General features: G+C 40.2%; 1 protein-coding gene across 1 annotated transcript; it reads left to right on the forward strand.

The window, feature by feature from the left end:
- The first annotated feature begins 156 nt into the window (after positions 1–156).
- On the forward strand, positions 157–25,282 carry LOC148818526 (myosin-16). The gene is made up of 41 exons (XM_088936527.1): positions 157–366; positions 734–877; positions 1,411–1,567; positions 2,097–2,124; positions 2,912–3,011; positions 3,492–3,584; positions 3,943–4,006; positions 4,440–4,538; positions 5,078–5,181; positions 5,799–5,937; positions 7,985–8,253; positions 8,459–8,629; positions 8,739–8,915; positions 9,060–9,245; positions 9,510–9,597; positions 9,882–9,999; positions 10,554–10,674; positions 11,169–11,305; positions 12,086–12,167; positions 12,264–12,437; positions 12,710–12,937; positions 13,750–13,854; positions 13,962–14,048; positions 14,168–14,313; positions 14,569–14,659; positions 15,254–15,310; positions 15,407–15,493; positions 15,810–16,055; positions 16,374–16,491; positions 16,882–17,009; positions 17,138–17,334; positions 18,008–18,140; positions 18,967–19,183; positions 19,363–19,499; positions 19,813–19,916; positions 20,286–20,478; positions 20,837–21,040; positions 22,762–22,887; positions 23,329–23,499; positions 24,477–24,677; positions 25,079–25,282. The coding sequence occupies exons 1-41, from the start codon at positions 157–159 to the stop codon at positions 25,280–25,282; spliced, it is 5,841 nt and encodes a 1,946-aa protein (XP_088792653.1).
- Positions 25,283–25,591: the final 309 nt, after the last annotated feature.

The raw sequence follows: 25,591 nt of genomic DNA on the forward strand, positions 1-25,591 counted from the left end.
TTTAAGTCTTAGCAATGGAATTATTGAGTTGAGAATAGCACCACCTGGCAGTTCCATGCTTTTGAAATGTTTTTGTCAATTTTCTTTGCAGCCTCACACCGGGAGGTATCCTGAATTCTCTTTTCTGCTTCTTCTGCTTTGGGAGAGTTACTCACCATGCCAGGAGGTTATAAAGGAGAGTGTGGGGACGATGTGGACCCTATGCCTTTCCTGACTCCCTCTGAGCAGGAGAAGCTGGAGGCCATGAGCAAGCCCTACGACATCAAGAAGTCCTGCTGGGTGAAGGACGAAAAGGAAGCTTTCATCGCAGCAGAGATCCAGGCAGAAAAGGGTGATCAAGTCACTGTGAAGACTGTCAAGAACACTGTAAGGAGCAGATAGAGCCAACAGGGTACAGGTCCAATGTACAGGCCTGTCACAAAATAGGTTTGCATGCAAAAGGTGTTGGCTAGTTCTAAGTGAAGAACTAAGGTTTTCCAGCATTAATAATTGTAGGTTACCAACGCAAGGATTTTGTGTTTTGTGTCTGAAAGTGGGAGGGGGAAACAGAAAGATCAGAAAACACCTATATGTTCCTTCTGCAATTAATACATCAAATACTTATACTTCTTCAAATCCACTCCATCCACCTCTGAAGTGCTGCACCTACTTGTACCTGAATTATACACAGCAGGCCCACTGCACTGCAGATAATATGGAAAAGTATTGTAATTTGCTGTGCTTTTTCTTCCAGACTCTCACCTTGAAAAAGGATGATATACAGCAGATGAATCCTCCCAAGTTCTACCAGGCTAATGACATGGCTAACCTGACCTTCTTGAATGAAGCCAGTGTCTTGGAGAACCTGCGCTCGCGTTACGTCACTATGAGAATCTATGTAAGTCCTGAGCCTCAGGGAGCCCTGTTCAAATGTACACAGTAAAGACCTTAGTACTAATGTACCCAATGTACCCAATACAATTTTAGAACCCCTTCAATATGCAGAACATTGATGATTTTTTCTAAAATGTTTTCATTAAATTGAAAATGAACAAAACAGGGAGAGTGTATAATATGCATCATATCCCCTATTCCAAAGTATGAAATTTTAATTTAATGTAATTTAGCTGGACATATGCTCAAGTGCATAGCAAAGCCAAGAGGCAAATCTTTTTCTCTTAATGTTAACATGTAAAAGAAATTAATAAAATAATTTTGCAATGCAATATTCTACCCTTACAATGAACAAGTCCATTTCTTTTGAAATCTGTTTAACATTGCTATGTTGCCTGAGAAAACTCTTTTCTATTCAGTATGAAATATGAAGAAGGGAAAAAATATATTTAAATCAACCCTTCCACCTTTTTAATACAACCTCCACCCAAACAAAATAATATCTGTTGACTGTAAATGTGACTTGTTTTCCTTCAGACGTATTCGGGGTTGTTTTGCGTGACCATCAACCCTTACAAGTGGCTGCCCATCTACGGGTCAAAAGTTGCCCTGATGTTCAAGGGAAAGAAGCGCAATGAGGTGCCTCCCCATCTCTTCTCCATCTCTGACAATGCCTATCATGACATGATGATGGGTAAGTCAACACATCACAGCAGGTGTGGTACTCAGAAATACACTGAGGAATGTTAAATGAATATAATACACAATTATGTATGGACAACAGAAACACTTAACACATCTATTGCAGTGTTTCTCTGTCATCTTCCTGATTCCTTTCCCGAATACTGTTGTTTGCTGTTGTTAGGGGAGCAATATGTAAATGAAGTGCAGACAAAATAGAGATAAAAGAGAGCAGGTATGAAAGAAAGTAATATGCTCAGAGAGAAAGCTGGAGATTGAGGAATAAAATATTCTTTCTAGTAGGAAGCTAATGAAATAGGGGGTGAAGTTAAAGTATTAGCAGCAATTATTAATATTGAAAAAACTTATTGGGACCAACACTGAGCCCATGAACCTTAGAATCAGCTACTGTAGGTCCCAGCCATGTGTAAACAGCAAGTGTCTGTGTACAGTCCCTTACAACCCTCTAAGGGAGGAAGAAAATAAACAAAATCCCAAATAGTTTGTACTGATTCGTTGGCATTTTTTTTTGTCCACCACAGAGCATGAAAACCAGTCTATGCTGATCACGTAAGTCTGTGCAATGCTTTTTTGAATTTTAGATAAAGGGTTAGACCTGTTACACATTGCTTTTTAACAACCTAATTCCTGATATCCACAGTTAACGAGCCTCATTTGAAATGTTTTGTCCTCGTCTTTAACATACTTCTTATATTTAAATGCCTCTTTGTCTTTTCCCAGCATTTAAGATATCTTTTACTTTTCTTAAATGTATCAATTCACAAAATAATGTGGTATATTCTTAAGTATTTTAAGCAAAATGCAATGGCAACATTATATATGGATCAGAAAGTTAAATGGAACTTAATATGGCTAATAGTGTTATAAATCCCAGTGATGGATGGGATGAACTACAGCAGCTCAACTTTTATACTTATGAAGGCTAAAACAATTTAATAATTTATACATATCCATTTGTAGAGTAGGATTTTCTACAAAAACATTTAGAAAACATTAGAAAAATTTCCTCTCAGTAACACAGACAGAGAGATATCTTCCAATCATTTATGAAATGCTCTTCATAGTAAGGAATGTCCTACACATTATACAACTGAAAAAGGCTACATTTAAGAGAAATGTAACCTATTTCTGTCTTAGGTGAACCTGTGATTTTCATACATCTTTTATAACGTCAGTATGTTATTCTGTGTGAATTTGTTGTAGCAATAAAACAGAGATGCCATAATATCTATAATTCGGTCATAATGCCATTAAAGGATGATACTCTGAAATGAGTGATTCTGAGATTGTACTACAGTTAGAATGACAAAAGCCTGACACTCTCCCCTCTCCCCAGTGGAGAATCTGGTGCTGGCAAGACTGAGAACACCAAGAAGGTCATCCAGTACTTTGCCAACCTTGGTGCAACCGGAGGAAAACCGTCCTCAGATTCCAAGGTAAATCTACTGCAGCAGGATGTGGGTCATTCAAGTACAGTATCTGCACTTCAGAGAGGCAGAGTGGGACGAGCCCGCTGAGGAACAGAGACCAGCTATTGCTGGAGTTAATCTTCTGGGGAAACATGTTCTGTGATTTGTTTTAAATACAGCAGTGTATTTGTTCCACCACTGACCATATTGGAGTAACTGACCCTTAATTTAAAATGTAAAGCTCTTGGTTACAGGATATGGAAACCACACTAAAGTAATAAATGTCTCAGTGTGGACTCAATTTGGAGATACTTTGTTACCAATTCCAGAATTGTTTTTTGTACATTTTCACAGATATCAGTGTTTTGTCAATTTCGTAACTCAGTATGTGCAGATAAAATGTTTTAATCTCACTACAATCTTCCATTTTAAGGACTCTGCCACCTGAACAAGGGTACTTTCACTGTATTAACTGGCAGGACAATCTTTGATCTGTGTTTGACACAGGGCTCCCTGGAAGATCAAATCATCCAGGCCAACCCTGTACTGGAGGCTTTCGGTAACGCCAAAACCACCAGGAACAACAACTCCTCCCGATTCGTAAGTCTCTTAATTATCACTTGTGGTGCAAGTAAATTACTCTCGCCGGATGAAATGTAGTGAATTTTTATTCATTCATGAGCTGATTTTATTTTCCTTGTAGCTCTATTATAAATGCAACTTGATCCCCATATCTCCAATGCTTATGCATTAATCAAACCTTACAAATGTTCTATTGGACATGGTGTATTTAAAAGACCCCTACATGTCCTAATAGTGATTAATTACTAGAGATGTTAAATTAGGCTTTGACTACAATTTCAAATGGTTGTAGTCAAATGACTTTGACTATAATTTCTATGTTGTTTATTGTATGAAAAACAACAGGTGATTTTTTTATTTCACATGTGTTTTCCAGGGTAAATTCATTCGAATCCACTTTGGGCCCACAGCTAAGCTGGCTGGTGCTGATATCGAAAGCTGTAAGTAAATACTTTCTGTTGGAAGGAATGGGTTCTATTGAAAAATCTCAAATTAATAATACATCAGTATTTAACTTTATGAATATTTTTTATTTAATTAAAAGTTGTTGTGAATAAAACAATTTTGACATAGAAAAACTTGCACATAGATGCCAATATTTGTCCCAGAAGTACATCTAACCACCTGTTTTCCACCACTCACTTGTAAACAAAGATTTGAAAAGCTGCTTCCAATATCTGTCACTCCTGAATGAAGATCCTGAATCCAGGGTAATCTTAGAAAATCTTCAAAATTTAAAAACATGTTTTCCACAACCATTTTATTTTTGAGAATATGAATCATTTAATTGAGTTCAGTCAAATTAGGTTCTTCTCAGAATGGGGAGCTGCACACCTTCACGTGACCTTAACAGGAGCTTGTTTGTTCCTGCAGACCTGCTGGAGAAGTCTCGTGTTATTTCTCAACAAGCTGCGGAACGTGGCTATCACATCTTCTACCAACTCCTGTCAGGGAAGTTGCCGGAAATTCTTGGTACGTTTAAACATACTAAGGAGAAACAGCATGGGCAAAGCTACAGAAAGCCTTTGTCTGTTAAAAAGGCAATCTCATCTAATGGCGAGTGAGGATGGTACTGTCTATGGGTCAAGATTTTATGTGATTCTTTATGATGAGCTCTTTCATATTCAAGAACCAAATTCTGGAGTGTTGGCTCTCAGTCCATGAAAGTGAGAATTTCCATTGTAACTGATTATGTTTTAGTGTTGGGAGTTCCATCTGCAGGCTTATGTCTGAGCCATAACCATGTCTGAGCCATAAAGATTAGACCCTTTTTGCTTTTTGAGCAGACTTGTGTATAAACTAGTGAAACTATCTGCAATTTCTCCTTCATTTCCATAGGCACTTCTCTTCTACTTACTGGAATTCCTGAGAGGCTATTCCTTGCCACTTTAAAGACCAATGCAGCTTATATACTGTACTGTAACTATATTGGATTGGTTAGATCTGAACTAGGTTAACATGCAGTGGTGTTGTGCTTCCATTGAGCTTGTTCTGTGTATTGTCACTCACAGAAATGCTGCTGCTCACTCCTGATCCCCATCAGTATGTCTGGGTCTGCCAGGGTGTGACTGTGGTTGACAACATGGATGATGGAGAAGAACTGCTGCTCACTCATGTAAGTCAGAGCCCTGTGCTGATATTAACAAGGTTCTAGATTGGGTCCTTGTCTGTAGTCTCTGTAAACAGTGTGATTTGTGGGTGCTAGGGTAAGAGAGGCAGATATGAGATAAAATAACATTCGAATTTGAGCAATAGGATAGATGAACACCCTTCATGTTTCTTCATGACTGAGTTTGTGAGATTTTGGGAGAGCTAGGGTAAGGAATCTGGTAGAAGGCCAGGAACATATACTCATGTTGCATTCACTTGCATACATTTCTGGCTTTTCTTTCTATCAGTTGGTCTTTTACTATAAGTATCTCTATTCCATACGAAGTAAATTTAATCTATCCGAGGCAAAAATGCCCTCATAATAACATCTTTTATCATGTGATATCAATGTACTTTTGTCATTTGACTACCACGTGGAATTTAGGTATTACAACAACAGTGGGTTATACCTTGTCTATATAAGGGTCATTATTATGCATATGATAGCTACAATCTGTCATGAATCTTCAATTAGTTCATTGATTGCTGCTTAGACAAGATAAAGGAGGACATTTTAATCTATACAGATAAATACAACCTTACAGTGTCTCACGCATGCTGTATATGATAATGTTCTGGCAGGATGCCTTTGATGTATTGGGCTTCACTCAGGAGGAGAAAATGAGTATCTACAAGCTAACTGGTGGCATCATGCACTTTGGCAACATGAAATTCAAGCAGAAGCCAAGAGAAGAACAGGCTGAAGTGGACACCACTGAGGGTAAGATGTAACATATCTGCAGCGTGCCTTTGTGCAGAGCACTGTTCACAAGAACACAAAAATGTTACTATAAGGAAGGTGACAAAAAAGAGAAGGCTTTTTGATCTGTCTAGATTATTAGCAGTTATATATAGCTAAAAAGGCTATAGACTTTTAAGTATAAACAATTCTGTTACTAACAAGCAAAAATGGTCTAAGCAGTATGGGGCCTACTATTAGAGGATAACTATTTCAAACTGAACAGTCCTTTAAAAGTGTAGACAATATGGTTGCATGCAAAGACAGAATTTTAAATGAAAAACTGAAGAAATTGTCTTTGGTCTTGAACATGATGAATGTCCTTCCTCAGTCATAATTCGTAATTAGTCCAAGATTCATTCTATAAATATCTGGAACATACAGTACATATATAGCATGCTACTCTGTCTTTCCCTCTAGGTGGGCTTTTGGATCTGTCCATATTTTTCAGTTCTATGATAAAGCATAATGCAGTATGGTATAGCAACCTGGTCTTACAGTCTTCCTGTGCAAAAAAAATCTATGATCCCCAGACTCTTGAGGATGTGTTTCTAAGATGATGGGACAGCCACTTGAGCAGAGTTTTCAAACTATGTACTGGTATGATGAGTATGTTGAGACTATCTGTTAGTATCTCACGTTCAGCAAGAAGAAAATCAATTCATGCCTTCAAATGTATGTTTTTAAGTCCCTCAGTTTAGACGTAACATGAGAAATGGAAAATCTTTTATACCATATTCAATCAAACTGCTCAATCAATAAATGAGTTTGCAATTGATGAGTAATGGTTAAAGGACAAGTGCAATCAATAGATTATGTGAAAAAGTGAAGGGGTAATATATAATTTTATAGGCTTAGTGTAATTCTGGGGGGAAAATTTACAGGGTTCTGGTGGAGTTGCATGGCTTCCTGTAGGAGTATTGTGAAATGAATAGGTATGGCTAGATGCCTGTAATGAAATGTAATTCACGAGGAATGACAGCAGCCGAAAGCTTGGGAGAAATTAGAATTGTTTATTGTGATGTGGAGATTTGGCGTAACCCGCTTGGCTGAGGGCCAACCTCCCGGCCGTTGGACGGGGAGGATAGGACCCCCATGCGACCAATTGGGTAGCTGCAAAGGTGGAGAGGGGGTGGAGGAGGGATGCAGAAAACGAACGAGGAAGAGGAGAGGGTGACGTTTGATATTTATGGAGACTGGTTGCTTACGTCAGGATTAGTGAGAATTGCGGCAGCTGTGTCGAATGAGCACGGCTGCCTTCATTCCTCCCGAACTTTCATTAAAAACTCCATTATTTACTTGCACTGCTTGTATGTTTTGTAAGTTTCTGTGTGTATAAAAAATAGCTGCTTTGATGCAAGAAAAAATTCTGTCACAAATTTCATTAGAAGGACTCCTCATTTTACCTCAGTATATTTAAATTGAACTGCTCAAAGTAACTGGTAGTTAAATTGAATGTTGAAAAAATATAATATTTCTTACAGCATTTTTCCAGAGAACCAATGAAAATTGGATTTTGCTATCCTTTTTTTAAAAAAAATGTCATTGATATAAATCCAATGTATATGTTTTTTAAAGTTTGAAATCTAACTTAGCGCACAGAAAGCAGGTATGCTAGAAGAATACTGTCACCTTGTTTCAAGCACATAACACAAAGAGAAAAGCAGATTCATTGTTAACGATTTAGTGGCTTTTAGTAAGGCTGATTTGTGACATCCTATGTAGAAGTTTTTATGCTTTTCTGCCCTCTTTTGCCCTTTGCTGCTAATGTTTTCCTCTTGGATTTCCAATCTGACATCAAGTAAGATGTTAAGCATCAGAAGCAAATTTTTCTATTTCAGTCACTGAAGCTTCTCCCTTAAATATGCTTAGCATCCCCTATTTACCTATTTTGATAATTTTATCCACCACCTGTATCTTCTATTTGGATCTACTGATAAGATTAAGATAAGATAAGATTAACTTATTTTAGAGTTATGTTTGAGATGAATATCACATCTCTCTGTTTTATCCTCTCTGTCCTCGTCAGTGGCTGACAAAGTTGCCCACCTCATGGCAATCAACTCTGGGGAACTCCAGAAGGGCATTACCAGGCCACGTGTGAAGGTGGGGAATGAGTTTGTGACCAAGGGGCAGAACCAAGACCAGTGCAACTACTCCATTGGTGCCCTGGCCAAAGCCGTCTATGACAAAATGTTCAAATGGATGGTTGCCAGAATTAACAAAACCTTGGACACCAAGATGCAGCGCCAGTATTTCATTGGAGTTCTGGACATTGCTGGCTTTGAGATCTTTGAGGTAAACAAATAATCCATTTCTATCCCTTCTATCACACAGATATAGAATTTTACTGAAAGAGATATTTAAATTGGTTTTGGTTGCAGCACTTAAACATTGACACAGTCTGGGTCAAAGCAACAGTTTTAAGAAAACCAAAAGCTCTGGAGTATAAAAATTCCTGAATTAAATCCATGAATTTCAGTTATTGCCTATTTCTTCACAGTTCAACAGCTTCGAGCAGCTCTGCATCAACTTCACAAATGAGAAACTGCAACAGTTTTTCAATCACCACATGTTCGTGCTGGAGCAGGAAGAGTACAAGAAGGAAGGAATCGACTGGGTCTTCATTGACTTTGGTCTGGACCTGCAAGCCTGCATTGAGCTGCTGGAGAAGGTGAGATAAGGGAGGAATGATTATATGCCTTTACATACACCGTGTTTCAGTAATTTGAGCTGTGTGGGTTGAAGTGTTTTGAGTTCATAGTCTCATTGTCCTTTTGCAGCCCATGGGGATCTTCTCAATCCTAGAGGAGCAGTGTGTGTTCCCCAAGGCCACTGATGCTACCTTTAAGGCTGCCTTGTATGACAATCATCTGGGCAAGTCCAACAACTTCCTGAAGCCTAAAGGAGGGAAGAAAGGCCCAGAAGCTCACTTTGAGCTGGTCCACTATGCTGGCACTGTGAGTTTGTAAACCTCAAAATGAAATCTGATTAAGTCTGTGTCACCATTTCATTTTGGATTATAGCCATTACATCAGTATTTGATGTCTTTCCTTTCAAATGTCAGAATTAACTGATCTTTCTTCCTTTACTTCATTGTTAAGGTTGGGTACAATATCACAGGCTGGCTTGAGAAGAACAAGGATCCACTGAACGAGACTGTGGTGGGCCTGTTCCAGAAGTCATCTATGAACCTTCTGGCTGCTCTCTTCAAGGAGGAGGAGCAACCTGCAGGGACCAAGAAGCAGAAGAAGGGTTCATCCTTTCAGACTGTTTCTGCTTTCTACAGGGTATTCAGCCATCTCTGTGCTCCAGACTGTTCCTGGTCTGATATTCTGCAAATGATAAAGACAGAATCTTTTTAAATTCACCCCATAGGGGATCAGACTTTGACAAAGCACACACGTTAACCTAAAAAAGCAAAGTGAGTTCTGTCTACTCTCAGCACTGTTTTGTTTTATGATAATTTGGTTCCAAGTGGCATTAAAAAAATGCATTTTTTTGGTATTGAGTTCAATAGGTCTTTAATATTTTTCATCTCCATTTTCAAACAGGAGCAGCTGAACAAGCTGATGACCACGCTGCACAGTACTGCCCCTCACTTTGTCCGCTGTATTGTACCTAATGAGTTCAAGCAGTCAGGTAAGATACAGCACAGCTTAACACAGTGCAGATCTTCAACACGAAAGGATACCTCTGTGTATCGTAGGGCTGATACATTCACAATCTTGTATATTCTCTTATATCATTGAGTTTTATACTCCAGAATAGGTACTTTTAAAATGCTACACAAAAATACCAAAAATAAACACAAAAGTTCACTTTTCCGAACATATAATAGGTTTATTTTTTAAATAAAGCTGAAAATGTGACCCTGGCAGCTCTGTGCAGGGATGCTACCTGACCATGTCCCTGTCTTCACCCAGGGGTTTGTGATGCCTTCCTGATTCTGCACCAGCTGGCCTGTAACGGTGTGCTGGAGGGAATCCGCATCTGCAGAAAGGGCTTCCCCAACAGGCTCCAGTACCCGGAGTTCAAGCAGAGGTCATTCTGGCAGTCATTGTGTATTTCCTACTGGGGCTGGTGCTTACATGAAGAAAAAGAAGTGACTGAACTCTGAGTAGAATGTTGTGCAATAGCTCAAATACAACACAACCCCCTCCCACCTTAAATTGTAAACTCCTTTGTATGCAAATTATTTTTATCAGGACTTATATATTCAAGATTTTTATTTAATTTTATGTAATACTTTAGTGGGGCATTAGCATGGGAGGTGAATTGTTGTCCAATTTCTTTTCATTAGCTGATTTTGTCATGATCTTTGTCAGTCAAAGAACAAGATAAATCCATTAGTGTGAGTGAAAACATTCCTATTTTATCCCTGTAGTCACGTATAGATATGTACAGTAATTTCGATTCTCTTCACAATAGAGTAAGCTAAGCTAAATAGCAGGTTGCTTTTGTTATTATGTAGAAATCAGGAAAGGTCAGATGCTGTACATTTCAGTATCTAACCTTTAATTTTTTGCAGAATAACTACACAAGTATTCTAATTTCCTGACACCATTTTTACTAGTGTGTATATTTTGCTGTTACAGGTATTATATTCTGAACCCCAACGTCATCCCTAAGGGATTTGTGGACAACAAGAAAGCCTCAGAGCTGATCCTGGGCTCTGTGGGCCTGGATGACATGGAGTACAGGATTGGGCACACTAAGGTGAGACTGGAGACAGAGTGAACAGAGAAAATGTCAACAAAGCTGAGGCCCGCATTTAATCAAGCCTTTGCAGATTGGCACCTCAAGGAATACATTTTCACATGCTTAGTTCCTCTTGTTTTTCTGTCTCTTCTCAAAGTAACTGTAAACAGTAAACAGTAAAGACTATGCATTAAACGCTAATATTAAAGAGAATGGGCTTTTTTTTTCACTGAATTCAAAACTTTGTCATATAAATAAAACATAGAGTTTTTGTTTTTGAAATAAAGAAGAAAATTGCTTTCAGAAGATTTAAGCTCACATATTCTTACATATAAGATTTAAGCTTACATATTCTTTGCAAATTCATCCTAACGGAATACGGAATTTATTAAATCAAGGTTGGCATGTTATCTTTATAACTTTCATTCTCAGTTTTTTAGAGGATGGGCAAGTTTAGACGTCTTTAAGACAAAGCACTCAGGAATCCATATTTTCCCCTCTAATGTTGAAAGGTGTTCTTCCGTGCTGGAGTCTTGGCCAAGCTTGAGGACATGAGAGACGAGCGTCTGGCGAAGATCATGACCATGCTTCAGGCCCGACTACGTGGTGTCTTCATGAGAATTGAGTTCAAGAAGATGCTTGAAAGAAGGTCAGTGCTGACAGCATTCTTTGGCATGACTGTTCACTGCACAGTTAAGTCTCAAGATTAAAATGCAGAGAGTATTTTTAATTATCCATATGAAACTCACACCATATCCTGAAAGTGTTCTCCAGGTTGAGGTTTCTTGCAGAGACACATGAAGAGATGTGACAGAAGAATCAGCTGAGAGGTCCTTCTTGCATTAATTTTACACAACCACATCACACAAACAACATTTGTGTATTTGCATGTTCCATGCTGCACTGCTATTGTTGGTAATGTATATTGACATAAAAAAGAATATATATATATCCATATATATCCATCAGGGGAGGCACAGTGGTGCAGTAGCCACTAGCACTAGGGCCCTGGGTTTGTTTTGGACCTGGGGTGCTATCTGCATGGAGTTTGTATATTCACCCCGTGTTCGTGTGGGTTTCCTTGGGGTGCTCCAGTTACCGTGCCTCCCACAGTCCAAAGACATATTTGTAGATAAAATGGTGTCTGGGAAAACTAGTCCTTGTGTGAGTGCGAGTGTGTGTGTCTGCATGTCAGGCTTGTGATCCTGTCCAGACTGCACACTGTCTTGCACCTGCTGCTGCAGCAATAGACTCCAGTTCTCCTTCCACCCTGTACTGGATAAAGCAGTTAGAAAATGGATAGATACTGTACATACTTTAAGAAACTTTAGGAGAGATGTTCAGCCTCAGGTTAAATATTTTTGCAATGATACTAAGTTATTGTGTGTATACACCAAGCTGAATGTTCTTGATGGATTTCTTGTTGTAGAATTGCTCTGATCGCCATCCAGCGTAACGTGCGCAAATTCCTGCAGCTCCGCTACTGGGGATGGTGGAAGCTCTACAACAAAGTAAGTGGAGGGAGTCTAGGACTCAGCCGCCTTCTGTAGTGTCAGTGTGGGACAGAACCCCTCCAGCTTCCCTCTTTCTGATGTGCTGCCCTTCAGGTGAAGCCTCTGCTGAACGTGGCACGGCAGGAGGATGAGATGAAGGCCAAGGAGGAAGAGCTGCGCAGTGCAATGGAGAAGACCCAGGAGATGGTCAACAGGATCAAGGAGCTAGAAGAGAAGTTGGCCACCCTCTCCCAGGAGAAGAATGACCTCGCTTTGGTTCTGGCAGCTGTGTGTACTACTCAATAAGACTTAAAGCAGAGCTTAAATGTGGTTAGGCATTTACTAGATCACAGCAGATTTTCTCACCCTCCTCCAAGGTCTTATTGATAAACGTTTCTGTCTTACCTTTCTCAATATCACATTTTATTTTATATTATGAATAGATAGTCAGTTTCCTCACTGTGAACAGTGGAATGGTAATTGGAATGGTTTTTAAGTCCTCTGCTGTTAAAGCTTAACTCCTGCCCATGTCTCATTCTCTCTACATCCCCTGCCTGCAGGATCAAGAGACACTGGCAGATGCAGAAGAGCGCTGCACCCAACTGATGAAAACAAAGATTAACATGGAAAGCCAGATCCAGGAGATGAAGGAGCAGCTGGAAGAAGAAGAGAGTACAGCCAGTAGCCTTGGGGCCCATAAGCGCAAGCTGGAGGGGGAGCTCAACGACCTCAAAAGGGACCTGGAGGGGCTTGAGTCCACTCTCGCCAAGACCGAGAAAGAGAAACAGGTAAGATCACCTTCTGTCCTTCAGGAAGGGCCATCTCTCTCTTAGACTGAGCAGAGAAAGGGCTTGGATTGTTTCTGTTTAATTTGGACAGGGAGGTTCAATATGTATGGATTTTAGTATTGCACACACTTTGTTTTTGTCCTCAGAAAATGTACTAAATTTCAAAATATTTGAAAAGAGGTTATAATAAACTATTCCATAATTCTAAGAGTAGTACTATCAGTATTATTGTAGGTAAAATTTAATATTTACCTGGCAGTTACAATGTTGAAAAGTTTTTTAAAGAAACTGATACAAACATGGTAAATTAAACAGAACCTTCACACAGAAATAAACCAAAGTTTTAACTTGATTCAGTATCCAAAAATGTAAAATAAAAATAAATTAACAAAAATTCTTCTTTAAACCTTAAAAAAAGTGGAATGAGCTTTCTCTAGTTGTGAACGGTATATTGTTCTACTATAAAATCACTTAGAAAATTAGAAGATGGAATTGGCTCATGAAAGAGTCCCCTGCCAATTCTGAACTGAAGCCTGAATCCACATATTCTTGTGCACTGCTTTGAAAGTTTATTTAGAAGGTTTCCTTCTTGAAGGTTCACCACCAATACAAATTATATAACCATATACCAACGTCCCAGTTTGTACTACTCTGAAAGTCATGTTTTCTCTCTATTTCTTATTCTATTGCTTTGGTTTTATTGTGCATTTTGTACGCAGAATAGACTTAAGCAGAAACGGTGTCAGCCAGAGATTAAGAACATTCTGAATCATGTATCCAATAAGCAAGATTCTCATCTTGTTCTTCCGCAGGCTCTGGACCACAAAGTGCATAACCTGACTGGAGACCTGGGCCAAAGAGATGACAGTATAGCCAAACTCCAGAAGGAAAAGAGAGCTCTCGAGGAGCTGCATCAGGTGAGGCCTGCTTCAGTGTTCTAGAACAGCTTCCTGCCTGACAGAAAACAAGGTTTGTTCCTGTTTACATATACAGTAATGATGCGGTATCTGCATTTTGTTTCCAGAAAACTCTGGATGATCTCCAGGCAGAGGAGGACAAGGTGAACCACCTCACTAAGAACAACAGCAAACTCAACACCCAGATCCATGAGGTGAGTGAGTTACCAGCAGAGATGGAAAATGAACAGTCAATGCAGCAGATACTGTGGTGTTCCCAGAAGAAAATAGCTGAACGTCCGTATGATGAGACTACCTCTCCTTGATCTTTCAGCTTGAAGACAACTGGGAACAGGAGAAGAAGATCCGTGGTGAGGTGGAGAAAGCACGACGGAAAGCTGAGGGGGATCTGAAAATGACCATTGAAAACCTGAACGAGATGGAGAGAGCCAAGCTCGACCTTGAAGAGGCTGTCAAAAAGTAAGAATGTCATCAGGCTGAGTCACCAGGAGTCAAGGAGCATTGGGGAACAAGTAACTCTGCAGAGCTAAAGATGAATTACATAGGTTTTGTGTGTTATCCCTGTGCTATTGAGATGAACTTAATTAGCAATTTGCAGGCAATGATTTAAAGTGTTACTTCTTACATTATAATATTATAACCCACTGTACATCTCTTCACTTCCTCATGTGACATTAGTGTGTGACATTGGGTATTTTGACGTTTGTCTTATAGGAGGGATTTTGAGATCAACCACTTGAACTCAAAATGGGAGGATGAGCAGTCTCTCAACTCTACTTTGCAGAGGAAGCTCAAAGAGCACCAGGTACTAAGCAACACATGCAGTCTCGTTACAAGGCAGACAGGAATATCAGCCAATGAAAGTCATTCAACTTTACAGCTGTCTGGTTCTTCCTTGCAATTAATTTTTATAGTGAAGGCAGCTGTTCCTGACCCCAGGCCATCTTCTTATAAAGCCTGGAAAGCTATTAAGATAGACCTCTCAGCACTCAGGGTTCTCTATTTTTCTCAAGAGCGTTTTAATTAAAAATGTCAGCCTATGTATACACCTTACATATGCAGTCTCAATTGAGTCCAATAGCATTCAATTTATTATTTTTATTATATAAATAATAATAATATTTTATTATTATATTATTATTTTAATAAACTCTGAAGTTCTACATGTTTGTATGGTTAAGCCATCTTCTCAACTTAAAAAGTCATATGAATCATAATACTGCAGTTTAAACCCAGAGGTTTCTTGACTAAATTTTGCTGAGCTGCTTGAGTTTGTTTAAGGGTGACAGCAGTTCCCCACCTATAATATGAATCCACTTTCTTCCAGTTTCCAGTTACAAGATAGAAGTTACAACCTTGCCTGCAAACTTCTAAAGATTTGTGATTGGTTGATTTGCAGGCTCGCATTGAGGAGCTAGAAGAGGAGCTTGAAGCTGAGAGAGCCATGAGAGCCAAGGTATCTACATCAAGAGCTCATTGCTGCTGTTCAGAAGTCTGTTGTCATTCCTGAGGTAGTGATTCTGTAACCATCTTCCTTCCTTTATTGAAACAGGTAGAGAAGCAACGTTCTGACTTGTCTCGTGACCTGGAGGACATCAGTGACAGGCTGGAGGAAGCAGGGGGTGCTACAGTTGCTCAGGTGAATCAGTTAATCCTTTTAGAAATTATGTCCTTCACGTTTACCTACTCAGCCATGGCTAAGTCGCCATTATTATTTTAAGACTTACATTTATGGCCCTAAAACAGTTCATTTTTCATCTGTGCGCTGACTAATTTTATTGTATTGGTTAAAGGAATTATTGGAATTCTGAGCACTATAGCCACAGAATTAATATAAAGTGAATATTACAAGATGCAACTTGTCTCAGACATACTGTAGTTCATAGTGCATAGCGATTCAGTCAGAAGGATTTGGTGTGATACTAACTGGAGGATTTCTGGTCAATGATCCCCAGATTGAGCAGAACAGGAAGAGGGAAGCAGAGCTGCTTAAGCTTCGCCGGGAGCTGGAGGAGGCAGCTCTGCAGTCTGAAGCCACAACCTCCGCTCTGCGCAAGAAACATGCCGACTCCATGGCAGAGCTTTCTGAGCATGTGGAGAACCTGCAAAGAGTGAAGGCCAAGCTGGAGAAGGACAAGCAGGTCATGAAGGCTGAGATTGATGACCTCAGTGCCAACGTAGAGACTATCCAGAAGGCCAAGGTAAAGAAGGTTGAGTTTAGAGCTCTGTAGGTTTCAAGGAGATGAAGCCCATCTGGCCTGTGTGGTAGCTAGTGTTTTATTGATCCAAGAATCTCTTTCCATCATTTCTCAATGTGCACTATTTTACATCTGATTGAATTATGTTTAGTTGATGTCTGTTCATAACAGTTGTAGTCAAGATGTTTATGTGAAGGACCTTTTCTCACATTGATTCAAACATTTGTACTGAGACCTAATGTTTTGTATCAAAATCTAAAATTGCCAAGTGGTACTCAAAGGACATTAGAGAGAGTCAGCAGCATCTGTTTTTCTGTGCAGCTGAATGGAGACGCCCATGTTCGCAAACTGGAGGACAGTCTGGCAGAAGCCAATGCCAGACTGGCAGAGGTGGAGAGGAACCAAACGGAGCTGAATGCCATCAAAACCAGGATCTCTGGTGAGAAATCTTGTACATTTTATTGTGCCTCCTCTCCATTACTCGAGGCCTACATATGTCCACATATGTAGATACAGTGTATATATAGTATTGCTACAAAACAGGGGAAGGAAGGGTGTTACTTGTTAACGAAAGTTAAATTATAGTGAAAAATGTATTCTAAATAATAGTCATGCACTGTGTTGAAGATGGGTTGTAAAGCTATATCTCTCCTTCCACCCCTCCTGCTACAGTGTATAGGTTAGTGTCATTTCACTATATCACTTCGGATCTCTGTTTATGAAGTATAATACATGGTGACATGAGCTGCAAGTATGGTTATCATTGCTGTCCAATACAAATGTCAGAGATATGTTTTTCATTGTGGTCCTGCTCTCTCCTGCTGTGAAGCTGAGAACAGCGAACTGAGCCGGGAGCTGGAGGAGACGCAGAGCAGGTTGAACCAGGTCCTGCGTGTGAAGACCACCCTGACCTCCCAGACCGACGACCTGAAGAGGCAGGTGGATGAGGAGTCCAAGGTGAGCTATCACACTGAACTGTGGCCTTCAAACCATACATGGAACTTAAGGATTCTTGACTTGAAAGTATTCTATCTATTCTATTATCTAGAGAAGTACCGAATTGCGCCCTTCTCCTCTCTCCCCAGGCTCGCAGCGCCGCAGTGGTTGGTCTGGCCAACGCCCGCCACGATCTGGACCTGATGAAGGAGCAGCTGGAGGAGGAGCAGGAGAGCAAAGCAGAGATGCAGCGGCTCATCTCCAAACTGAACTCTGAGGTCACGACCTGGAGGACCAAGTATGAGACTGACGCTATCCAGAAGACAGAGGAGCTAGAGGAGACCAAGTGAGTTGTTCCTATGTTTCTCAATCCAGAGATGGGGATAGGTTTCTACTCTGTGAATCAAGGATTTTATGCATATTACATTTCACTATTGGCTTGCCCTGCAATGGACTGGCGCTCCGTCCAAAGTGTACCCTGCCTTGCGCTCGTTGCTTGCCAGGTAGGCTCATTGCAGACATGACATGTTTGCAATGAGGAAAATAACAACTTCAACTCACACATGAATCATCCACAAGTAAGATTAAAATAAATATGTATAATGCACTTGTTACAGCTATCTTTTCTTGGAAAGGCCAAGGGAACATTTAGTTATTAATCAGTATATACCTCAGTTAAAGCCCAAAATCTGAACCCCTTTAAGGCCAATTTTCTCTCTACAATGGTTTGTATTAAACACAGCTGGCCTTGATGTTTACAGTGAATTCACTTATGATGGAGAAAAGAAAACACTTCTTTACCCAAACAGTAGTGGGTTTCAGGAACAGGCTTCCCCGCCACTTGGTTGAGCCCCAAACTCTGGGCACCTTTAACAAAGATCTGGATAACATTTTATATTCACTTAGATACTAAACTAACAAAGAGGCAGGACAGGCCGAATGAGCCCCCTCTCGTTTGCAGACCTTTCTTATGTTCTTACTGGTATAAATACCAGCTGGCCATGATGTTCTTTGCTCAGGCGCAAGCTGGCAGCTCGGCTCCAGGAAGCAGAGGAAGCGGCAGAGGCAGCGCAGGCCCGAGCGGCCAGCCTGGAGAAGGTCAAGCAGAGACTGCAGGGAGAGGTGGAAGACCTCACCATCGAACTGGAGAAGGTGTGACCCTGGAAAATGAAATCCTGAGGATTTTGTTTGTGAGAAGAATAGTTGATACCTTTCCTGGCACTTCACATTAGTTTTAATTAACAATATTGTCACAATAGCCGGTTCTCTCTCCCGTGAAATGCGTATTTAAAGACCCTATGTGAAACAGTAATCCGGAAGTCACTAGAGAATAACGTCAGGGAAGGCACAGCATGTTAAGGGCGGGATGACAGACAGGGGGCAGTGACTGATGTGATCCGGTGGATGGAGGGGGGCACAGGTGAACAAGCCCAAAGGAAGTCCAAAGGGGTAGTTAGGGCGCAGTCCAATATCCAGATGCCGGGAGATCCATCCAAGACGCAGACGATTAAAATGGGAACAGGGAACTGGTACCAGGAACACAAAAGGTTAAAAGCATAACGGGAGCCCCGGACAGAGGTCAGGTTGCCGAGATGAAGCCTGTGCCCTCAGGCCACTCCTGTGCCTGGTGGTAGGCAGGCTTCTGGGCGTCTGTCTTCCAAAGCTGAGCCCGGAACTACAGAGACACTGGGCTTAAATATGGGAAAGAGGATGAGACACAGGTGCAACTTTTAAACTAAGAACAATACAGAGAAAGGTAGGAGCGACCTCTAGAGGAGGGATGATGACCGTGACAATATATTTTTTTATTACAAAGAAAAAAGCTGGGAAAAATAAGCGTACTTGCTCTTTCTATTGAAGTTGCAAAACTCCTAAACAAATCTGCTGCCACATAGGTTTAGCTGGTTTTCTTACTTACAGTTCCGTAACAATGAACAGAAACCTATGAAAAAACTTACAAGAGAATAATTTTTCTTAGGCCAATGCTGCAGCTGCTGCCCTGGACAAGAAACAGCGCACCTTCGACAAGATGATTGCTGAATGGAGCCAGAAGTGTGAGGAGCTGCAGCTGGAGCTGGACAACTCCCAGAAGGAGTGCCGCTCCTACATGACTGAGGTCTTCAAACTGAAGACGGCTTATGAAGAGTCACTGGATCACCTGGAGACTGTCAAAAAGGAGAACAAGACCTTGCATGGTGAGTTCGCAGAAATCCAAAACTATGAACTGCCTTCTAACAATGCAAGGTTTCTGTTTGGCCAACCCCACAGGGCACAGAAATGCACCGATCATGTGCCATTTTCTCATCTTGCTTAAAGGTGACAAAGTCATGCATTTTGGCAGTTGAATAACAGGATGTTCCTCTTTAACCTGCAGAGGAGATTAAGGACCTCGTGGAGCAGTTAGGTGAGGGTGGAAAGAGCGTCCATGAGCTGCAAAAGATCAAGAAAAAGCTGGAGATTGAGAAAGATGAGTTGCAGGTGGCTTTGGAAGAGGCTGAAGCTTCTCTAGAGGTAATAAGGCCTTTCTGGAGAGAAAGGCTACAGACATACACAGTACCAGTTGGTTTTTTAAGAGATCCCAGTACATTTTATTAGAACTGACTACAAAATGTTAAATTAAATTAATGTATTAAAAATTAATTAACAATAAAAATGTTTTAAGCATACTTGAAGTTGAACAGATTTATAGAATTGTTTATTACACATTGTATATTTATGTATGTGGAGGGTTCAGTGCTTTTTGAATATGTCATTATTTTCTAGCTGACTTAAAGACATCTGTAGGCAAGCTATGCCAATTTTAAATGGTCCTGTTGGTCACCAGGTTGAGGAGAGTAAGGTGGTTCGTATCCAGTTGGAGCTGGCTCAGGTGAAGGCTGATATTGACCGCAGAATCCATGAGAAGGAAGAAGAGTTTGAAGTTACAAGGTAAGGTGTTTCACCAGAATTCCTAGAATGTTCCTTGGGGAAAGAGCATCAATTTAACTATATCCTCCTCTAAAAAAACTTTTCTGAGCTTTGAGAGAGCCAAGTTTATTTGCTGGAAAGTGCTGAATTGTATCCAGATAGCAAAGTAAAAAATGAACTGCACATACAAATTGAATATGGGCTTGGTCCTCTGAGTTCTCAATTACTGATTATCTCACATTTGTATGGATCACACAATCACATCACACAAGGATTTTTAAGTCCTTTTCATTATGAAGGACAAAAGGTTCATGATTTTACCAACAGAAGATCCAGTAAGTAATACTGTTTCCTATCTGTGATGTCTGAAATTTTCCATGGGCTCTCCAGGAAGAACCACCAGCGTGCCATTGAGTCTCTGCAGGCCAGCCTGGAAGCTGAGGCCAAAGGTCGGGCTGAGGCTCTGCGCCTGAAGAAGAAGATGGAGACAGACCTGAACGAGATGGAAATCCAGTTGGATCACGCCAACAAGAACAACAGTGAGCTGGTCAAAACTCTGAAGAAGATGCAGCAGCAGATCAAGGTAGGAATCTGTAATAAAAACCCTAACTCATCTCAGAGACAGTCCAGTTCAATTCACTTTACAAATATTCTGAGCTTTACAGCTTCCAGTTTTCATCTTGATGTGTCTACCTGTGTGCATCTATACATTTCTTTGTGATGGTTTCTGTTATAAAAGACAAGGAGATATGTTTCTATTTTCTCATTTATTTGGAGGATGACTCTTAAGTCTCACAATATTTAGAATAATAAAAATCATATGTTAACAATATACAAGAACTTCAGTTTATTCCCACAGCAGTAGGCCAGACTGTGGTGATGGTGAAATCTCTGACCTGACCTGACGTGATCTGCTGCAACCTTCCCCCTGTCCCTTCCAGGACATGCAAATGCAGATGGACGAGGACGCTCGCCAGCACGAGGAGCTGAGAGAGCAGTACAACCTGCAGGAGCGGCGGCTCAGCCTTCTTCAGACCGAGCTGGAGGAGATGCGCAGCGGCCTGGAAGCCTCCGAGCGCTCCCGCAAACTCATTGAGCAGGAGCTGGTTGAGACCACCGAGAGACACAATGAGCTCAATGTGCAGGTAATCACTGCTAATTAATAACAATAATAATTGCTTACACTTTATAATTGATATGATTTTATCTTAGTCACACTGTCACTGAAACAATGTTGAAGGAGACGATGATGTGCTTGTGGTGTGGAGGGGTTACTTAATAAGAATGATTACTTACACTTATGTAGCACTTTTCTGGACATTCAAAGCGCTTTACAGTTAATAGGGACTCCCCTCCACCACCAATATATCAGCATCCACCTGGCTGAAGGAACACTCACCACACATCAACTAGCAGTGGGGAGGAGAGCAGAGTTATTAAGCCAATTCATAGATGGGGATTATTAGGAGGCCATGATTGGTAAGGACCAATGGGAAATTTGGCCAGGACACCAGGGTTACACCCCTACTCTTTTTGAGAAATGCCCTGGAATTTGTAATGACCACAGAGAGCCAGGACCTCGGTTTTACATCTCATATGAAGGACGGCACCTACAGTATACAGTCACTATAGTCACTACAGTCACCATCACTATACTGGGACATTAGGACCCACACAGACCGCAGGGTGATTTTAATATTAAAATATTTTTTTTTAAATTGAACATATTTAATATTTGAAGCTTTAAAATGTTATTCCATCTTAATCTATGTCCTAATAATAAAGTTAACCTGATGAAACAAATTACACATTTATTTAGTCTCAAATGAACTTTCAATATGCATGTGTGACAAAGTATGTGATCCTTTATATCACATACTTTGCTTAAAGGAGGCTCCCCTTTAAGCAACTATGAATGGAATTAAATTCAATTTCCCTTAACCATTATTCAGTCTCTTACATTGGTTTAGTGGAATTCTGGCTCATTCCTCCTTATAGAAAACCTTCAGCTCTGGGACATTTGAGGGCTGCCTTGCATGGACAAGTCAAATCAGGTCCTGCCACAATATTTCGATGAGGTTTAGGTCCGGATTTTGACTAGACCATTATATGATGCAGAATTTCTTCTGTAGCCAGTGTTTGTAGATCTGGTTGTACAGTATGTTTAGGATCATTGTCTTGCTGCAAGAACTACTTTCAGTTCAGTTTAAGGTCACAGACGGATGGCCTGACATTCTCCTCTAGAATCTTCTGTCACAATGCAGAATTTATGGTGTCAATGAGACAAACCCACTAGGTCCTGAGACAGGAAAGCAAACCATCAAACTCCCTCCACCATGCTTGACGATTGGATGAGGTTTTTGTGTTTGAAAGCAGTGTATTGTTTTCGCCATTTCTTACTGGGGCCAAAAGGTGCTAGCTTTGATTCATCTGTACATGTCCAGAGAATATTGTTCCAGAAGATATAGTAAAACCATTAAATTTCCATCTTTATTTTTGAGGTTTCGCAATCTTTTTCTCTGCATTGTAACAACTTAACTTCATAAAAGAGCGAATTTATTTATCTACTTATGGATATTCATTGATGCAGTATAAAGCAGATTTTAATACAGCTTGTCCTAATTTTATTATTTATATTTTTACTTTTTCAAAATGTATTTTTCTTTAAATTGCCACAGCTATGGATTCATTTGACTACATACACTGTAATGGGTGCTGTATGAAGCAGGACATTCAGGATTTGACTAATATCATTTTATGTACTGTATATTGGTACATTTTAATGCTTTGGGGTCTTTAATATGAAAGGAATATGAAAAATTCCCACTTGAAAGACAAATTTCAGAAACGTCTCTCTCTACTTCAGAACCAGAGCCTGACTGTCATAAAACGTAAACTGGAGGCTGACTTTCAGCGCATCACCAATGAGAACGAGGAGCTGATCAGTGAATTCCGTGCAGCTGATGAGAGAGCTAAGAAAGCTGTCACTGATGTAAGCTTCTTATTCCATCTCTATGCATCTTTGTAAAACTATAAAAACACAGAATAATGTACAATAGGCACCATAAAAGTCCCTTTAATGTGTTAGGAGGTATTCCCAAATGCATGACTGTAATACCAATAATATTTTAGTGATACTTTTAGTGATAGACTGAGCTAAAGCTCAACGCATATATTTGGAATTCTTTGGGGCATAAAATAATACCTGATAGCTTTTAGGCTGCTTGTAAGCTCTTCACTTCTGTATTCGATTTCTAGTGCAAGTCTACTTGTATTTTTTTTATAAGTTTATTCTATGATGAGAAACCAAAAACTGAATTATAGTTCCTAGTGTCTAATCAGCTAGGTATCAGTGATGAATATATACTGTACAGAGCTCTACTTGTCCAGTGTCAACTGATTCACTGCCGAATTGCTCTCCTGCTCCCTCTAGGCCACACGCATGGCAGAGGAACTGCGCCAGGAGCAGGATCACTGCATGCACCTGGACAAGATCAAGAAGACCAACGAGATCACTATCAAGGACCTGCAGTTCAAGATAGAGGAGGCTGAGCAGCTCGCCCTGAAAGCAGGCAAACGCACAATCCAGAAGCTGGAGACCAGGGTAAGCAAGTCAGTTTGTACTGAAAAGACGTGAAAATGTTTTTTGTGCTGTTTGCATCAGTATCTCTTTACGGTAATGTAAGGTAGAGAAAAGTAAATGTTCCAACATTTTCTTTAAGTAAGGTAACAAGGCCATAACAACATTCTTTTCCTTTATAAAACTACTAATTTTTATAAACTAGAAATATGCTTCTAAAAAAAAGAAAAATATAGTTTTATGAAGTTATTAGTGCATCCATATATAATTTTAATGATGCTCTAGTTATTCAAATATATTTTGTGCTAGAATATTGTTTGTCAGTACAGTGTTTATTTAGCTGGAGTCATTAACAAGTGTGACTAACAATCAATGAGCCATAAAATACTGACAAACTCTGATTTGAAGCAGGAGAACAAAGAAATCAATATCAAAAAGAATGTAATGTGCAGGACAGAAACCAGAGTGGAAACTGTCGAGCAATAAATGGTCAGTGAACAAAATCTGTGTGGCTGCTGAAGAGCTGCTTTTTCACACGTTTGTATATAGACAAAGGGGATAAGAAAACAAGTGATATTTCTGGGGAGAGAAGTGCGAAGAGAAAGCAGTTTGACCTATTTTAAATTAAAGGAGATTGTAGCTCAAGACTACTTACTTAATGCTTACTTATTCTTTGCATAATTCTTTGCGCAATCCTGTAAAGTAAATTGCACTATGCACATTGCGCTTTATGTACCCTGTACCCTATCAGAAATGTCTATGTCTACATTGTCTATAGTTCTATCTTGTCAGTGTCTATTTGTATTTGCACCGTAGACCTGGAGAACGATATCTCGCCCCTCTGTATACTTTTATATGGCTGGACTGACAAATTAACTTGAGCTTGAACTTAATTTAAATGAAGAAACTGACTCAAATAACTTTATGCTATTTTGCTCAAAAATAAATGCCAAATACCAACACCAAACCATAAACATGCATAAATGTTTTATCTGGTACAGGTAAAGGACCTGGAAACTGAACTGGATGCAGAGCAGAAGCGCCACGTGGAGACAGTGAAGACCCTGCGCAAGAATGAACGCCGCCTCAAGGAGCTGGTCTTCCAAACAGAGGAGGACCACAAGACCAACCAGCGCATGCAGGAACTGGTGGAGAAGCTGCAGAACAAGCTGAAGTCTTACAAGAGGCAGATTGAAGAGGCTGTGAGTATCTGTCCATGGAGGCAGGATCTCAAGCTTCTCCAAAACTGCAGGAGATGGTATCACAGAACATAAAAATCCCATCACCCTTACCATTCTTATTCCTGCCTAAAACGCTGAAACAGTGAGGCACTGACCTGAGAAGTCCTACATATTAAAACAGGAAATAGTTAATAAAATAATTGCAAAAATCCAATAGTAAAATAATTATATATTAATTAAGTAAATAAGTAAATGCAATAGTACAGTAAGTACTTAAATACATGTACAGCATCTTAAAGGTTGTCTCTTTTAATAGAGTACTCTAAAGCCAAAATCAGTATACTGTATATTTAAAAGACGGAGTTTGGTGCAGTTGTCTGTAGGTGGTTCTGCAGTAGGTGACTGCTGTTTCTCTGCTGCAGGAAGAACAAGCAAACCAGAGCCTGTCCAAGTACAGGAAGACTGTCCATGAGCTGGATGATGCAGAGGAGAGAGCAGGCATGGCGGAGTCAGCCCTGAACAAGCTGCGCACCAGGAACCGCGCCTCTGTGGGCAAGGGCATCACCTCTGTGGAGATCATCCAGGTGTCCAAGTCCTCCTCCTCCAAGAGTGTCTCCGAGGAGTAGACTCCTGTCCACGCTGGCTGGCAGGTAAGAGCACTTGATAGGATTTACTGTTACTTCATGACTGCATGATTCAGAAAACTTTAAAGTACCTTCTATCATTAAACATGTTCTACAGCTCTTTTATTGGCATTGTTTCCTTAAGCTGTTATTTTGACAGAATTATTTTTCACCATTACCTGCACCAAAATGTCTTTCTTAAGAAAGAAAGGATTGATCACATGGAGAAAGGCACCATTAATGCCTGTCAGTGGGTAGAAAAAAGTGATCTACATGTCCTGTGGACTTAATTGCAGTACTCTTTCAGATGTT

Source organism: Atractosteus spatula, chromosome 18, assembly GCF_055471065.1.
Source record: "Atractosteus spatula isolate fAtrSpa1 chromosome 18, fAtrSpa1.hap1, whole genome shotgun sequence".
NCBI classification, from domain to species: Eukaryota; Metazoa; Chordata; class Actinopteri; order Semionotiformes; family Lepisosteidae; genus Atractosteus; species Atractosteus spatula.

Excerpts from the sequence above, each read along its gene's own strand:
- LOC148818526 (XM_088936527.1), top strand. The coding sequence starts at position 157 with ATGCCAGGAGGTTATAAAGGAGAGTGTGGGGACGATGTGGACCCTATG. Across the intron at positions 18,141-18,966 it reads TCACCATCGAACTGGAGAAG|GCCAATGCTGCAGCTGCTGC; the intron begins GTGTGACCCTGG and ends AATTTTTCTTAG. Across the intron at positions 23,500-24,476 it reads TCCAGAAGCTGGAGACCAGG|GTAAAGGACCTGGAAACTGA; the intron begins GTAAGCAAGTCA and ends TATCTGGTACAG.